Raw genomic sequence first — 18696 nt, 5'->3', positions numbered from 1 at the left:
GTCCATGGCAATTACAGTTCACAATTAGATGCTGAGATGTGATTGGGGTCTGGAGCTTTAAGAGCACTTGACAGTGTCTTTTGGTATTTTACAGAGGGAGGTAGATGCAGCAATTAGAGGTTACAGACCTGTACTCGGGGTTAGCTCCACAGTGTATCACGGCATGTGCACAAGTACTTATAGGTGAATGCAGAAACTGTGGTGAATCCTGTCATAAAGACTTTAGATGTGGTGAATCCTGTCAGCAATACTTTGCATGTGGTGAATCCTGTCAGAAATAGAATGATTTCTGTGCAGGTTAGAGGGAACTCAGGCTTTTACACCCGCAGGAGATCTTGAGGTAAAAACCTCCTCCACGTGTGTTCTGCTCTCCCTGAAGGCATCCCTCAGACTAAAGAACATTCTAGACTTGCCTGGAAAACAGCTCTCCTATTGACCATGTGACTAGGAGCTGGTCAATAGGACACCAAATTCACATCTCAAATCCTTACAAAACAATAATTCAGTCATTGTACACTTTCACCATTAGATGACGACAGAATACAGCAAACGAGAAATGCATTGCATCTAAAATGAAGGTGACTAGAAATGGAGTATTACAGCTCACAAATAATGTAGAGGGCCAGTTAGAGGGTGAGCTGTAGTGTACAGAAGCTACTCACAATTCAGGATTACTTAAAGGGACGGACACACTCTGGACTGGGTCACAACAGGTATATTTTCTATACGTGAAAAAAATGGATAGAACACATACTGTACATGCAACACGTACATCTGAATGAGATTCAAGGCCATGTGCACACATTGAGTATTTGGTTAGTTTCTTTACCTCAGTATTTGTAAAACAAGGAGTGAAACACTTCTGCATTTTTCACCCACTCTTGATTTTAGCTTACAAATACCGAGGTAAATAACTCACCAAGTACTCAACGTGTGCACATGGCCTACCTCCGTCTGTTGCACTAGTACAACAAACAGAGTTTTCGACCACATGCACATGTTAAGCGTTTGGTGTTTTTTTACTTCAGTATTTGTATGACAAAACAAGCAGTGGGTGAGAACTGCAGCAGTAGTGATGTGTTTCTATTATACTTTTCCTCTGATTGCTCCACTCCTGTTTTTGGTTTGCAAATACTGAGGTAAGAAAAAACTACCCAAATACTCAATGTGTGCACTTGGCCTTATAGTTTCACAATCGATTTGCTTGAAAAAGAATCACTTGCTCTTGATCCGAAATATTGCTCACATGTGCCAACATAGACACCATATTTGTGCATAGAATTTGCTACTGAATGCTGAACACTTAAAAAAAAAAAAAAAAACTAATAGAGTTATATGCATTGGTAAACCCTATTTTCTTTTCCATTTATCCTGAATTAGGGATGGGGATGGCCTTCAGGACACACGTGATAATTGCCCATCAGACATTAACAGCTCACAGTTGGATACAGACAAGGATGGCATGGGAGATGAATGTGATGAGGATGATGATAATGATGGAATTCCTGATACCTCACCACCTGGACCAGATAATTGCAGAATTGTACCTAATCCAGACCAAGCTGATTCTGATGGTATTTTTTCTTAATTTTATTTAAAATGTATTGTGATTTCTATTATTTTGGTCAAATCATTTGGTTTGGCTTCAACCAGAAGCCAGCGGCATACAGTTTGCATGAGCTCACATACCGTATTTTTCGGACTTTAAGATGTATTTTCCTTCGAAAATGTTGAGGAAAATGGGGGGTGGTCCGTCTTATAATCCGGATGTATCTGCTGTGGATGGGGAGATGGAGGAGCAGCAGCGGTTGAGCAGCGAATCACAGGAGGCAGGAGCCAGCTGCTGCAGCTAATGCTTGTGCCCTCTACTAAAGAGAAATGAATATTCACTGCTCCCCACGCCCATGGGAGTTGAGAGCAGTGATTACTCATTTCTCTTAAATAGCGGACACTTCGTTAGCCGCAGCCGCCGGCTTCCTACAGCTGCCGGGTGTTCATGCATGCCCACCTCATAAGGGAATGAATATTCACTGCTCTCCACTCCCATGGGCCATGGAGAGCAGTGAATATTCATTGATCATTAATAGCGGGCACAGTAGTCGCAGTTGCAGAATTCCTGCAGCGGTTGGGCAATCACGTGTGCCCGCTATTAAAGCGAATGAATATTCACTGTGCTCCAAGGAAATGGGAGTGGAAAGCAGTGGATATTCATTCCCTTTAGTAGCAGGCACACATGAAAGCCCGGCAGCTGCAGGAAGCCGGCAGCTGCAGCTAACACTGTGTCGCTATTAAAGATCAAGGAATATTCACTGCTCCACACTTCCATGCATGCCAGGATAGTAATGAGGATGCCATGCATACCAGCATGGCGATGAGAAGGTCATTCATACCAGGAAATGGATGAGGAGACTATGCATTCCAGGATAGGGATGAGAGGGCCATGCATACCAGGATAGGGATGAGGAGGCCGTACATACCAGGATAAGAATAAGGAGGCCATGCATACCAGGATAGGGTTTAGGAGGCCATGCATACCAGGATAGGGATGAGGGGGCCATTCATATCAGGATGGGGATGGGTGCAATGCATACCGGGATAGGGATGACGGGTCCATGCATACCAGGATGGAGATGGGTGCCATACATAACAGGATAGGGATGAGGAGGCCATGCATACCAATATGGGAATGAGGGGGCCATGCATACCAGGATGGAGATGGGTGCCATACATACCAGGATAGGGATGAGGAGGCCATGCATACCAATATGGAAATGAGGAGGGCATGCATACCAGGATGGGGTTGGGTGCCATGCATACTAGGATAGGGATGAGGAGGCCAAGCATACCAGGATGAGAATGAGGGGGCCAAGCATACCAGGATGGGGATGAGGAGGCCATGCATACCAGGATAAGGATTAGGGGGCCATGCATACTAGGATAGGGATGAGAGGGCCATGCATACTAGGATGGGAATGAGGGGGCCATGCATACCATGATAAGGTTGAGGGGGCCGGGCATACTAGGATAGGAATGAGGCGGCCATGCATAAAAGGATGGGGATGAGTAGACCATGTATACCTGGATTGGAAACATACTGTATATATACCAGGATAGGGGATATTAGTACAGAATTGACCACATTTTTTTCTAATTTCCTCCTCTAAAACCAAGGTGCAATTTATGGTCCGGTGCATCTTATAATCCAAAAAATACGGTATATAAGTACATTTTACATAAATGTCCTTACCACTTTTCATAAGATTCCCAATCTGATGATCAGGACTAGAGTTGAGCGAAACAGGTCGGTCAGATTCACAAATCGCAAACTTTCGCCAAAGTCGGGTTTCGCCGATCGAAACCCGACCCTAGCGTGAGGTCAGACATGAGGTCGCCAATCAGCGCTCCAAAGTCGCGTTTCAAATGATGCTTTCAGCGCCTTTTCTCACCCAATGATGGAGGACGCACACTGTGGGCAACGCGATGACATGCGCAGCGGCCAGCACCATCTTAGAGAAGGGCATTGAAGTGATTGACTGGCTTTGTGTGGCGTCACAGTGGGTATAAAAGGCTGTGAATGTCGACCGCCATCTTACTTCTGCCGATCTTACAATAGGGAGAGGTGCTGCTGCTGATTCTGAACAGGGAGAGCGTTAGGCAGGGAAGAAGAAAAAAAACTGCTTCTGCTGATAGCGCTTTTCACTGTACAGTTAATGTGCAGTGAAAGGGGAGTATTTTTGTTGTGTACAGCAGCGCTGGTGGTGATTAGGCTGCCTTTTAAGGCTACCTGCTAGCTGCATTGCTGTGTGCACACTGCTGTTCAAACTGCATTTTTCAAAGCACTCCAAATGTTATTATTTTGTCCTGGTGAGTTACTGAGCGTTCATTTTTTCACACACCGTCTAGCGGTGTACGCTCCTCACACCCTCACAACCGGCTAGTATCACGGACAAATAGAAGCTATATGGGTGTGACTCTGGAAGAAAACGCTGAGGAGTTTGTCCATTCTTACAGACCTACACCTTAGAGTCCTGTCCGTTTTTCAGTTTCGTATATCTGCTGTTTGATATCGGTCAAAACTAGACAGAGAAAGCGTGTGTCAGTCCGTATACAAATGAATATAGAAACTTGGCACACACTATGTATAATAAAAAAAGCAGCAGGATGGCACTCACCGTTCTCTGAAATAATTCACTTTATTTCATGTTAACAAAGCATAGGCGTCGGCACGGGAAGAATGTAAGAAGACGGACAACAGCCGTTTCGTGCACAATGCACTTCAGCAGGTCCTATTTAAGTGAATAAGTGAATTATTTCTGAGAACGGTGAGTGCCATCCTGCTGCATTTTTATTACATTTTTCATGTCTTTCTTTACATGACACGGCCTCTGACCCACAGTGGATGCCGTGTCATTGCCCCATATGCTGCACACTGACCGGACCGACTCTGCATAGCTTTGCCTTTTGTCCCTACTCCCGGGGGGACCACTTACCTTTTTGGCTCTCCTTCTTTTGAGCATTATGCAAATGACAGCAGTACAATACATAGTACTGTGGTGAAGGTCAATGTGACCGAAGCGTCTATACTGTATGTACTGTATATTAAAATTCACCTTTTCACTGGAAATCATAAATAGTGTGTGCCAAGTTTCTATATTCATATGATTATGGACTAGGATCCTACTTGTTGCACCACCACTTTATAGCTGTGCTAAACGGTTTTCTGTTGTAAGGCAGTCAGTATACAAATACACGGAGCTTGACAATTTTCCATACAGACACCGTCTAGCGGTGTACGCTCCTCACACACTACCGTGTACCGGCTGGTATCATGGACAAATAGAAGCTATCTGGGTGTGACTCTGGAAGAAAAAGCCAAGGAATTTGTCCGTTTTTCCAGACCTACACCTTAGAGTCCTGTCCATTTTTCAAACAGTTTCGTATATCTGCTGTTTGATTATGGTCAAAACTAGACAGAGACAGCGTGTGTGAGTCCATATACAAATACACGGAGCTTGACAATTTTCCATACACACACCGTACAGCGTTGTACGCTCCTCACACACTACCGTGTACCGCCTTCAAGCACGGACAAATAGAAGCTACCTGTGTGTGACTCTGGAAAAAAAAAGGCGAGGCGTTTTTCCATTTTTCCAGACCTACACCTTAGAGTCCTGTCCGTTTTTCAAACAGTTTCGTATATCTGCTGTTTGATATCGGTCAAAACTAGACAGAGAAAGCGTGTGTCAGTCCGTATACAAATGAATATAGAAACTTGGCACACACTATGTATAATAAAAAAAGCAGCAGGATGGCACTCACCGTTCTCTGAAATAATTCACTTTATTTCATGTTAACAAAGCATAGGCATCGGCACGGGAAGAATGTAAGAAGACGGACAACAGCCGTTTCGTGCACAATGCACTTCAACAGGTCCTATTTAAGTGAATAAGTGAATTATTTCTGAGAACGGTGAGTGCCATCCTGCTGCTTTTTTATTACATTTTTCATGTCTTTCTTTACATGGATAGAGCACCCGTTCAATAAGGGTTACAGGTGCTACACTGATAGCGGTCACAAGTAGCTATGCGGGTATTTCTTCCCAAGGGACAGTGCCGGATATTTCTCTTTTCTATGACTGAATATTGTTGACACATTATTTATAATTTCCAGTGAAAAGGTGATTTTTAATATACAGTACATACAGTATAGACGTTTCGGTCACATTGACCTTCATCACAGTACTATGTATTGTACTGCTGTCATTTGCATAATGCTCAAAAGAAGGAGAGCCAAAAAGGTAAGTGGTCCCCCCGGGAGTAGGGACAAAAGGCAAAGCTATGCAGAGTCGGTCCGGCCAGTGTGCAGCGTATGGGGCAATGACACGGCCTCTGACCCACAGTGGATGCCGTGTCATTGCCCCATATGCTGCACACTGACCGGACCGACTCTGCATAGCTTTGCCTTTTGTCCCTACTCCAGGGGGGACCACTTACCTTTTTGGCTCTCCTTCTTTTGAGCATTATGCAAATGACAGCAGTACAATACATAGTACTGTGGTGAAGGTCAATGTGACCGAAGCGTCTATACTGTATGTACTGTATATTAAAATTCACCTTTTCACTGGAAATCATAAATAGTGTGTGCCAAGTTTCTATATTCATATGATTATGGACTAGGATCCTACTTGTTGCACCACCACTTTACACTCACTGGCCACTTTATTAGGTACACCTGTCCAACTGTGTGTTAAGACTTAATTTCTAATCAGCCAATCACATGGCGGCAACTCAGTGCATTTAGGCATGTAGACATGGTCAAGACAATCTCCTGCAGTTCAAACCGAGCATCAGTATGGGGAAGAAAGGTGATTTGAGTGCCTTTGAACGTGGCATGATTGTTGGTGCCAGAAGGGCTGGTCTGAGTATTTCAGAAACTGCTGATCTACTGGGATTTTCACGCACAACCATCTCTAGGGTTTACAGAGAATGGTCCGAAAAAGAAAAAAAATCCAGTGAGCGGCAGTTCTGTGACCGGAAATGCCTTGTTGATGCCAGAGGTCAGAGGAGAATGGGCATACTGGTTCGAGCTGATAGAAAGGCAACAGTGACTCAAATTGCCACCCGTTACAACCAAGGTAGGCAGAAGAGCATCTCTGAACGCACAGTGCGTCGAACTTTGAGGCAGATGGGCTACAGCAGCAGAAGACCACACTGGGTACCACTCCTCTCAGCTAAGAACAGGCATCTGATGGCTACTTTCAGCAGGATAATGCGCCATGTCATAAAGCTGGAATCATCTCAGATTGGTTTCTTGAACATGACAATGAGTTCACTGTACTCAAATGGCCTCCTCAGTCACCAGATCTCAATCCAATAGAGCATCTTTGGGATGTGGTGGAACGGGAGATTCGCATCAGGGATGTGCAGCCGACAAATCTGCGCCAACTGTGTGATGCCATCATGTCAATATGGTCCAAAATCTCTGAGGAATGCTTCCAGCACCTTGTTGAATCTCTGCCACGAAGAATTGAGGCAGTTCTGAAGGCAAAAGGGGGTCCAACCCGTTACTAGCATGGTGTACCTAATAAAGTGGCCAGTGAGTGTATAGCTGTGCTAAACGGTTTTCTGTTGTAAGGCAGTCCGTATACAAATACACGGAGCTTGACAATTTTCCATACAAACACCGTCTAGTGGTGTACGCTCCTCACACACTACCGTGTACCGGCTGGTATCATGGACAAATAGAAGCTATCTGGGTGTGACTCTGGAAGAAAAAGCCAAGGAATTTGTCCGTTTTTCCAGACCTACACCTTAGAGTCCTGTCCATTTTTCAAACAGTTTCGTATATCTGCTGTTTGATTATGGTCAAAACTAGACAGAGACAGCGTGTGTCAGTCCGTATACAAATACACAGAGCTTGACAATTTTACATACACACACCGTACAGTGGTGTACGCTCCTCACACACTACCGTGTACTGCCTTCAAGCACGAACAAATAGAAGCTACCTGTGTGTGACTCTGGAAAAAAAAAGGCGAGGCGTTTTTCCATTTTTCCAGACCTACACCTTAGAGTCGTGTCCGTTTTTCAAACAGTTTCGTATATCTGCTGTTTGATAATGGTCAAAACTAGACAGAGACAGCGTGTGTCAGTCCGTATACAAATACACGGAGCTTGACAATTTTACATACACACACCGTACAGTGGTGTACGCTCCTCACACACTACCGTGTACTGCCTTCAAGCACGAACAAATAGAAGCTACCTGTGTGTGACTCTGGAAAAAAAAAGGCGAGGCGTTTTTCCATTTTTCCAGACCTACACCTTAGAGTCGTGTCCGTTTTTCAAACAGTTTCGTATATCTGCTGTTTGATAATGGTCAAAACTAGACAGAGACAGCGTGTGTCAGTCCGTATACAAATACACGGAGCTTGACAATTTTACATACACACACCGTACAGTGGTGTACGCTCCTCACACACTACCGTGTACCGCCTTCTAACACGGAAAAATAGAAGCTACCTGTGTGACTCTGGAAAAAAAAAGCCGAGTATTTTTTCCGTTTTTCCAGACCTACACCTTAGAGTCCTGTCCGTTCTTTAAACAGTTTCGTATATCTGCTGTTTGATAACTGTCAAAACTAGACAGAGACAGCGTGTGTCAGTCCATATACAAATACACTGAGCTTGACAATTTTACATACACACATTGTATAGAGCTGTCCCATTCTCCAACAGTATTGTACATCTGCAGATCGTATTACAGTCACTTTTATACCTAGTCAGCGTGTGTGTGTGACACTCCGTAAATACATATACGGAGATTGTTAGTTGCACAAAAATCGTACACAGCTGTACACTTCTGATACAGTTCCGTATATCTGCTTGTTGGATTACGGTCCAATACATACTGTGAGAGCGTCTGTGACTAACATAATATATACGTTGATTTAATTTGTTTAATAAACCTTACACAGCTGGACGCTCCTCATACAGTACCATCTCTCTGCTGGTATTTTTGGTACATTTTCCCAAACATGAGGAAGTATGGTGGAAGAGGCCACGGATGTGGGTAGGGGGGCGCAGCTGGTACTGATGGTGGTGGTGCATCGGCTGGTTCTGGCAAAAGCACAATAGCAGCTAAGGCAGGAGGTGTTGAGCCGGCATCATCCTCTGGCCCAAGAAGGCCTGTAAGATTGCCTTTTCTTGGAGTAGGAAAACCGCTTTTAAAACTGGAGCATCAGGAACAGGTTTTGGCGTACATTGCCGAAACAGCCACCAGCTCTATTGCCTCCTCTTCTGAACGGTCGAAACCTGCAAGCACGGAGTCGTCAGTGCAGGCTTCTGGTCATAAAAAAACCCCTTTCCTTGTGTCCTTCACCCCCACCAAAAGTTAAGGATGTGGCATCCCACACTTCAGATTACTCTATGGAGCTTTTTTCACATACCATGCCTGGGTTATCCAGTCAAATCCTGAATTCCCCAGTCCAAGATGAATCTTACATGGAGTGCACTGATGCACAGCCACTGCTAGATGATTCTGCTGGTACATTGACCCACAGCACTACATTGCCCTCGCAGTCTATTGAGCCAGAATCTGACACTGATGAAACCCAGGTGCCCCTTCCCGCATACTATACCACCTTACATGGTGACACAGAGGAAGGTAAAGAGGAAGGTGCAGATGAATTGAAGAGGAGGTGATGGATGACCCAGTTCTGGATCCGGATTGACATCCATTGGGTGAGGAGGGTGGCACTGGCAATAGTTCAGATAAGGAGAAGGATCCGCAGCAGGCATTGACCGCAGCAGCGGTTATCTAGCAGGCCCGTAGCTGTCCTAAAACGTGGAACAAAAACTAAAAGAGTTGCAGGACAGCTTGGCCAAACGGTCAACTTAGCACAGCGTGCAAGGCCAGAAAATGTTTACCATAGTAGGAAGAGTGCAGTGTGGCACTTCTTTGTTCAAAATCCTACTGATGAGGCAAATGTTACCTGTAAGAAGTGCGGAAGGACCTTTAGCCGAGGCTAACAACTCAGAAATTTGAATACCAGTTGCATGCTTAGACATTTAATCAACATACACTTGCAAGCGTGGACGGACTACAAAACCTCAGGTAGCACATGTGCACCTGCTCCAACTGAAGGTAGCCAACAACGCTCCTTCGCTACCCCCACTGTAAGACCACCGCCACCGTTAAGCACATCACCAACACTAAATGTGGAGGTGTCGTCGCAAGGCCAAAGCACTCAGGGAATCACAATGGTTTTGCAACACAACACTGAATCTAGGCCATCACCACCAATACCATCACCAACCCCCTCTCACTCCATCCGGTCCACCGCTACTTCCCCCCATATGCAGCTCTCCAGTCCAGCTCACCCTACCAGACACTCTGAGTAAGACAAGAAAGTACTCATCCTTTCATCCGCGTACACTGTGTTTGAACGCCTACATTGCCAAACTAATCTCATTAGAGATGATGCCCTACCGTTTGGTTGAAAGCGAAGCTTTCCGCGACCACAAGGCCTATGCTGTCCCACGCTATGACCTACCAGTCGGCACTTCTTTTCTTGAAAAGCCATGTGAAAGACCGCATTGTCCATGCACTAAAACAGTCAGTGAGTGGAAAGGTGCACTTCACAAAAGATGCATGGACCAGTAGGCATGGCCAGGGCCATTACGTGTCCATCACTGCGCATTGGGTTAATGTGGTGGATGCAGGCTCCACTGGGGACAGCGGCGGTGGAACAGTGCTGCCTAGCCCACAGTATAGGAAACAGTTGGCTGTAGGCTTTCGCTCCTCCTCCTCCTCGTCTATCAGCGAAAGCTTGTCCAGAGAGCTCAGTCGCACAAGCACTACATCCGCAGCTGGCAGTGTTGCACACGAGGTGTCCCACTATCGAACAGCTAGTGGTAAGCGTCAGCAGGCTGTGTTAAAGATGATGTCTTTGGGCAACAACAGACACACCGCGGAGGTACTGGCCGACTATTTGCAGCGACAAACAGAGTTATGGCTGGGCAGTCTACATCTTGAGGCAGGCAAGGTAGTCAGTGATAACGGCCGTAATTTTGTGGCAGCCATAGCCCGTGCAAAACTCATACACATACCTTGCCTGGCTCACACTTTGCACCTGGTGGTGCAATGCTTCCTTAATAATTATTCGGAGTTAACATCCCTGCTCCATAAGGTGCGAAGACTGTGCTCACACATCCGTCGCTCGGCCGTACACTCCAGTTGTATGCAGAAGCTGCAGTGATTGCTCCACCTCCCCAAGCACCGCCTAATCATAGACGTTACAACAAGGTGGAACTCCACCCTGCACATGGTTTAGACGCTGTGCAAACAGAAGTAGGCTGTAATGCATTTGTGGGAGGATACACGGGCAGGCAGTTTGAGGGAAGACATGGAATTGTCGGGTGTGCAGTGGTCAAAGCTGAAAGACCTCTGTAAAGTCCTTCAGTGTTTTGAGGAATGCACACAGCTGGTAAGCGCAGGCGACGCCATCATAAGCATGAGCATCCCACTTATGCGTCTGCTCATGCAAAGTTTGACGCACATTAAGGATCAGGCGTCTGCAGCGGAGGAGGAGGGAAGCCTTGATGACAGTCAGTCATTGTATGGTCAGGGAACTGTCCTGGACGAGGTGGAGGAAGAAGAGGAGGAGGAGGAGGAGGATGAGGGGGATGAATATTTTGGGAATGAGGATGCTTCTCAGGGGGCAAGTGAAAATGTTGGCGTTCCAAGGTCAGGTTGTTGTGAGTTCATTTTCTGGTCCACCAGTTGTGAGTTCTCTTGCCAGGCTCCCTCTGGTGGTAACAGGAGGTAGTGAGGCTGATTTAATCAGTAGAGATCTGCCTCCTGATAATGAGGATGACGATTGGACCTCAGGAATCTCAGACTGGATTTAAGACAGCCGACTCCCTATTCTGGTGCTGGTGATTCCTTCTGGCTTGTTAGGTCTTGATTTTCAGCTCTGTTCCAGTCATCTAAAGCTAAGTTTTTCTGCTAATGTTCACACTTGATTTTGTTGGTCTATTCAGTTTTTTGAGTGGTCAGCCAGCCCCGGCTGTGGCTGTGCTGAATTTCCACTCTTATTTACCTGTATTTGCCAATTAGCTTTTTGTCCCTTATTAGATTGGTCTCTTTTTGCTCTGTCTCAGAATATTTCAGAGTGCTGATATAGTGGGAGAAGTCTAGTGACTTCAGGGTTAATTTTGCTATCAGAAGTGTTGGACATTATTTTTGTAGGGTTTTTTGCAGATTGCAGACAGTGTCTTTCCTTTCCTATCCTTTCTAGTTAGTTTGGGCCCCATCGTTTGCTCAGCCTATTTTCCTGCCTGTGTTTGTGCTTTCATCTTGTTTCACCGTCAATACATGTGTGGGGGCTGTCTTTCCTTTGGGGTCTGCTCTGGGGCAGTTAGTTTTCCCTTTTTCTTGCTTCAGGCTTATGTAGTTCTCCAGCTGTGACAAAGCGTCTAGGATCATCGTAGGTACGCTCCATGGCTGCTGCTAGTTGTGTGCTTAGGATCAGGGATCTGCAATCTGCATAGTTACCATCCTCTCTGGTTTTCTGTGACTTAGCTTGTTTTGTTTTTTTTCTCCTCTGTGACCCATTCATAGCAGAATCACCAGCCATACTGCAGATTCTAGGGTACTCAAAAGCAGGAAAAAGTTGTTAAAAAAAAAAAAAGTGTCAGAATTTTGTTTTAATATTTTTTCCTCTATTTTTCTGGGGCCGTAGGAGGATTTTTTTTTCCTAATGGAGATTAAGCAATTGTCTGATCGTGTGGAGCAACTTGCTGCTGAAGTACAGGGAATTTCCACCTACCTCATTCAGTCTCATGCTGCTGAACCTAAGATCTCTACTCCTGATGTGTTTTCTGTGGATCGGTCTAAATTTCTGAATTTTAGGAATAATTGTAAATTATTTCTTGCCTTGAAACCTAACTCATCGGGGAGCTCTGTGCAGCAAGTTAATATTGTCATCTCCTTGCTGCGCGGCGATCCCCAGGATTGGGCTTTTTCTCTGACACCTGAAAATCCAATTCTGACTAATGTGGATGCATTTTTTCAAGCCTTGGGGTTGTTGCATGATGAACCTAATGCTGTTGATCAAGCTGAGAGAACCCTGTTGGCATGAAACCAGGGTCAGGATTCTGCAGAGTTATACTGTCAAAAATTCCGAAAGTGGGCGGTCCTTATTACATGGAATGATAGTGCATTGGCAGCTCTCTTTCGGAAGGGTTTATCAGAGACCGTAAAAGATGTTATGGTGGGATTTACTGTTCCCTCTGGTCTGGATGATTCTATATCATTAGGCATTCAAGTTGATCGGCGTTTACGTGAACGTAAAACTACACGGGAGGCGCTGCCACCTTTTGAACAAACGTCTAAACCTATGCAATGTGAAGGGGTTTTGTCTAAGGCGCAACGTCAGGAGTTTAGAATGCGTAATAAGCTGTGTTTTCTCTGTGGAGACGTCTCTCATACTATTTCTGTATGCCCAAAACGAGAGAAACGTTTTGCACACACATTTGCTCTGGGCAGTGTACAACCAAAGTTTCTTTTGGCAATTACACTGATCTGCTCCTTATCCACGTTTTCCACGAAGGCTTTTGTGGATTCATGAGCAGCGTTAAATCTGATGGATTTGGACTTTGCTAAACGTTGTGGTTTTTCCATGACGCCTCTGTGGACGCCTATTCCTTTGAGGGATATTGATGCTACTCCTTTGGCGGAGAATAAACCTCAGTTTTGGACTCAGGTGACAATGCGAATTGCCCCAGACCACCAAGAAAATTGTAAATTTTTGGTGCTGCATAATTTGCATGATACTATTGTTCTGGGTTTTCCTTGGATGCAAAGTCATAATCCAGTTTTGAATTGGAAATCTGGGTCTGTGGTGAGTTGAGTTTGTCAGTGTGTTCTTAGAGATGCTCCTGTTTTCTCCACCTCTCCTCAGTCACATGATGTTCCTGACTATTTGGCTGACTTTTATGATGTATTTAGTGAGAATGAGTCTGCGTCTTTGCCTCCTCATAGGAGTTATGATTGTGCAATTGAGTTAATGCCTGGGTGTAAATTTCCCAAGGGTCGGCTTTTCAACTTATCAGTACGCGAACATGATGCTATGCGATCCTATATTAAGGAGTCATTGGAAAAGGGTCATATTAGACCATCCTCGTCACCTTTAGGTGCTGTTTTTTTTTTTGTGGCCAAGAAAGATGGTTCATTAAGACCGTGTATTGATTATTGTTCCCTTAAGATGACGGTTAAATATCAGTACCCATTACCTCTGATGTCTGATTTAGTCTCCAGAGTTAGAGTGCCTGCTGGTTTACTAAGCTTGACCTCAGGGGGCGTATAATCTTATTCGCATCAAGCACGGGGATGAATGGAAGACGGCGTTTAATACTCCGGAGGGACATTTTGAGTACCTGATGATGCCTTTTGGGCTCACTAATGCCCCTTCTGTCTTCCAGTCCTTCATGAATGATATTTTCTGTGACTTTGTGGATAAGTTTTTGATCATCTATCTGGATGATATTTTGATCTTTTCTAGTGATTGGGATTCTCATGTGGAACACGTCCGGACTGTGTTCCAGATTTTGAGGGAGAATCCCCTGTTTGTTAAGGGATCGAAATGCCTCTTTGGTGTACAGAGGATTTCATTTTTGGGATTTATCTTGTCTCCATCGACTATTGAAATGGACCCGGCCAAGGTACAGGCCATTTATGATTGGGTTCAGCCTACTTCTTTGAAGGCCCTCCAGAAGTTTTGGGGTTTTGCTAATTTCTATCGTAAATTTATAGTTAATTTTTCTGGTATTGTCAAACCACTGACTGATCTGACCAAGAAGGGCGCTGATGTGCTGAATTGGTCTCCTGAGGCTGTCTCAGCATTTCAGGAGCTTAAGCAGAGATTTACTTCAGCTCCAGTTTTACGGCAACCTGATGTCTCACTTCCATTTCACACTTGAATCCTAGACAGGCTAGGTGGGCCTAGTTTTTCACGCGTTTTAATTTTGTGGTCTCTTTTCTTCTGGGCACTAAGAATGTTAAGGGAGACGCCCTTTCTAGGAGTTTCTTTGCCGATTCCCTTAGTGTGACCGAGCCTACTACCATCCTAGGTGAGGGGGTAGTTCTTTCTGCCATTTCGCCCAATTTGAGACACGCCCTGAAGGAATTTCAGGAGGATAAACCTGAGCGTTGCCCTATGGGAAAATTGTATGTTCTTGACCAGTGGAGAAAGAGAGTGATGTCTGAAATTCATTGCTCCGCATTGGCTGGTCATCCAGGTATTTTTGGTACCAGAGATTTGGTGAGTCGGTCTTTTTGGTGGCCTGCCTTATCTTGTGACGTCAGGAATTTTATACAGTCCTGTGGGACTTGTTCTCGGTCTAGTGGGTTGCTGATGCCCCTGCCGATGCCCAAGAGGCCATGGACCCATGTCTCAATGGATTTTATTTCTGATCTTCCTGTCTCTCAGAGGATGACTGTTATCTGGGTGATTTGTGATAGATTTTTGAAGATGGTCCATCTTGTACCACTCCCAAAGTTGCCATCTTCCGCTGAGTTGGTGCCCTTTGTTTTTAAAACAGGTGGTTCGGTTACATGGGATTCCTGAGAACATTGTGTCCGACAGAGGAGTCCAGTTTGTTTCCAGATTCTGGAAAGCCTTTTGTTCCAAACTGGGAATTCAGTTATCCTTCTCCTCCGCGTTTCATCCCCAGACCAATGGACAGACTGAGAGAACAAACCAGACCTTGGAGTCTTATTTGAGATGTTTTATATCTGCTGATCAGGATGATTGGGTCACATTTTTGCCCTTGGCCGAATTCGCACTGAACAATAGAGCTAGTTCTGCCACTTTGATGTCTCCCTTTTTCTGTAATTTTGGGTTTCATCCTCGGTTCTCTTCAGGGCAAGTGGAATCTTCGTCCTGCCCAGGTGTGGACACTGTCGTTGAGAGAATGCAGCAGATTTGGGACCAAGTGGTGGATAAGTTGTCACTCTCTCAGGAAAAGGCCAAGCGATTTTCCAACCGGTATAGGACCATTGGTCCCCGGTTTAAAGTGGGTGATATGGTTTGGTTGTCCTCTAAGAATATTCCTATGAAGGTCGCATCTCCAAAATTTAAGCCAAGATTTATTGGACCTTATAAGATTTTGGAGATTCTTAATCCTGTTTCTTTTCGATTGGCTCTTCCAGTTACGTTCACGATCCATAACGTATTTCACAAATCTCTGTTGAAGAGGTTTGTTGAGCCAATGGTGCCTATGGCAGCACCTCCTGACCCTGTGTTGGTTGAAGGCAATGTGGAATATGAGGTAGAGAAAATATTGGATCTCGTTTGGTTAAACGGAAACTCCATTATTTGGTGAAATGGAAGAGTTATGGCCAGGAGGATAATTCTTGGGTCTCTGCCTCTGATATTCATGCCAATAGATTGGTTCATGCTTTTCACAGGGCCCATCCTGATCGGCCTGGTGGCGTGGATGAGGGTTCGGTGACCGCTCCTCAAGGGGTGGTACTGTTGTGAGTTCATTTTCTGGTCCACCAGTTGTGAGTTCTCCTGCCAGGCTCCCTCTGTGGTAACAGGAGGTAGTGAGGCTGATTTAATCAGTAGAGATCTGCCACCTGATAATGAGGATGACGATTGGACCTCAGGAATCTCAGACTGGATTTAAGACAGCCGACTCCCTATTCCGGTGCTGGTGATTCCTTCTGGCATGTCAGGTCTTGGTTTTCAGCTCTGTTCCAGTCATCTAAAGCTAAGTTTTTCTGCTAATGTTCACACTTGATTTTGATGGTCTATTCAGTTTTTTGAGTGGTCAGCCAGCCCCGACTGCGGCTGTGCTGAATTTCCTCTCTTATTTACCTGTATTTGCCAATTAGCTTTTTGTCCCTTATTAGATTGGTCTCTTTTTGCTCTGTCTCAGAATATTTCAGAGTGCTGATATAGTGGGAGAAGTCTAGTGACTACAGGGTTAATTTTGCTATCAGAAATGTTGGACATTATTTTTGTAGGGTTTTTTGCAGATTGCAGACAGTGTCTTTCCTTTCCTATCCTTTCTAGTTAGTTTGGGCCCCATCGTTTGCGCTGCCTATTTTCCTGCCTGTGGTTGTGCTTTCATCTTGTTTCACCGTCAGTACATGTATGGGGACTGTCTTTCCTTTGGGGTCTGCTCTGGGGCAGTTAGTTTTCCCCTTTTCTTGCTTCAGGCTTATGTAGTTCTCCAGCTGTGACAAAGTGCCTAGGATCATCGTAGGTACGCTCCACGGCTGCTGCTAGTTGTGTGGTTAGGATCAGGGATCTGCAATCTGCATAGTTACCAACCTCTCTGATTTTCTGTGACTTAGCTTGTTTTGTTTTTTTCTCCTCGGTGACCCATTCATAACACAGGTACAGTGTTTGTGCATGACTGTAGGGATGTGGATTTACCAGAAAATGCTCCTCCACCGACCACGGGCAGTGCATCATTGACACCTGGGACATTGGCCCACATGTGCGATTATGCCTTGCGGATCCTAAAAAGGGACCCCCGCATTGCCCAAAATGATGAGGGATGATGATTACTGGCTGGCCAGCATCCTCGATTAACGCTACAAAGGCAAATTACACAATATCATGCCACTGGAGAACCTAGAGATAATATTGGCAAACAAACAAGCAACTCTGGTAAAAAGAAAGTAAAGGAACTGGATGCACAGGTAGTTTTTTCTTCTATCCTTCCAGTAGACGGGCATGGCGCCAGGAGATGGAACAGGATCCTTGATGCGAACAACTAGCTAAGACGATGGTGTAGACAACATGGATTCGGATTCCTGGACCATGGTGTGAATTACCTGTACGAGGGACTCCTCACCAGAGACGGACTACACCTCAACAAACCTGGGAAACACACATTCGCCAGAAGACTCGCTACACTCATCAGGAGATCGTTAAACTAGAAGAAGAGGGGATGGGAAGAAAAACATTAGACATGAACATGAAACCAGATATTATACTGATGAATGATATGAGGTGTGGCAAAGTAGATCCAAGACAACATACTCAGAAGGGAGGTAAGAAAATTTCTAAAACAATAAACAGGGAGGAGATTGGAACAAAGCAAAATTCTCTAAAATGCATGCTCGCAAACGCCAGAAGCCTGACAAACAAGATGGAAGAACTAGAAGCAGAAATATCTACAGGTAACTATGACATAGTGGGAATAACCGAGACATGGTTAGATGAAAGCTATGACTGGGCAGTTAACTTACAGGGTTACAGTCTGTTTAGAAAGGATCGTAAAAATCGGAGAGGAGGAGGGGTTTGTCTTTATGTAAAGTCTTGTTTAAAGTCCACTTTAAGGGAAGATATTAGCGAAGGGAATGAGGATGTCGAGTCCATATGGGTCGAAATACATGGAGGGAAAAATAGCAACAAAATTCTCTTTGGGGTCTGTTAGGAACCCCCAAATATAACAGAAATCATGGAAAGTTTACTACTAAGGCAGATAGATGAAGCTGCAACCCATAATGAAGTCCTTGTTATGGGGGACTTTAACTACCCGGATATTAACTGGGAAACAGAGACCTGTGAAACCCATAAAGGCAACAGGTTTCTGCTAATAGCCAAGAATAATTATCTTTCACAATTGGTGCAGAATCCAACCAGAGGAGCAGCACTTTTAGATCTAATACTATCTAACAGACCTGACAGAATAACAAATCTGCAGGTAGTTGGGCATTTAGGAAATAGCGACCACAATATTGTACAGTTTCACTTGTCTTTCGCTAGGGGGACATGTCAGGGAGTCACAAAAACACTGAACTTTAGGAAGGCAAAGTTTGACCAGCTTAGAGATGCCCTTAATCTGGTTGACTGGGACAATATCCTCAGAAATAAGAACACAGAAAATAAATGGGAAATGTTTAAGAACATCCTTAATAGGCACTGTAAGGGGTTTATACCTTGTGGGAATAAAAGGACAAGAAACAGGAAAAACCCAATGTGGCTAAACAAAGAAGTAAGAGGGGCAATTAACAGTAATAAGAAAGCATTTAAACTACTAAAGCAGGATGGCACCGTTGAAGCTCTAAAAAACTATAAGGAGAAAAATTCTTTTTCTAAAAAAATAATTAAAGCTGCCAAAAAGGAAACAGAGAAGCACATTGCTAAGGAGAGTAAAACTAATCCCAAGCTGTT

The 18696-nt window shown here is 44.7% G+C and overlaps 1 protein-coding gene across 1 annotated transcript in view; it reads left to right on the top strand.

Moving 5' to 3' along the window:
• The window catches only part of LOC141075888 (cartilage oligomeric matrix protein-like), a 579419-nt gene that overhangs the window by 357669 nt on the left and 203054 nt on the right, over positions 1-18696 (top strand). The window contains exon 13 of the mRNA XM_073563079.1: positions 1381-1574. Coding sequence (XP_073419180.1) covers positions 1381-1574 — 194 coding nt within the window. The remainder of the gene's footprint in view (positions 1-1380; positions 1575-18696) is intronic.

This window comes from Dendrobates tinctorius, unplaced genomic scaffold (genome assembly GCF_039654945.1).
Source record: "Dendrobates tinctorius isolate UK_male_01 unplaced genomic scaffold, ASM3965494v1 ptg000377l, whole genome shotgun sequence".
NCBI classification, from domain to species: domain Eukaryota; kingdom Metazoa; phylum Chordata; class Amphibia; order Anura; family Dendrobatidae; genus Dendrobates; species Dendrobates tinctorius.
Note: the sequence above shows the minus strand (reverse complement) of the source record. Positions and strands in the feature narration are given on the sequence as shown.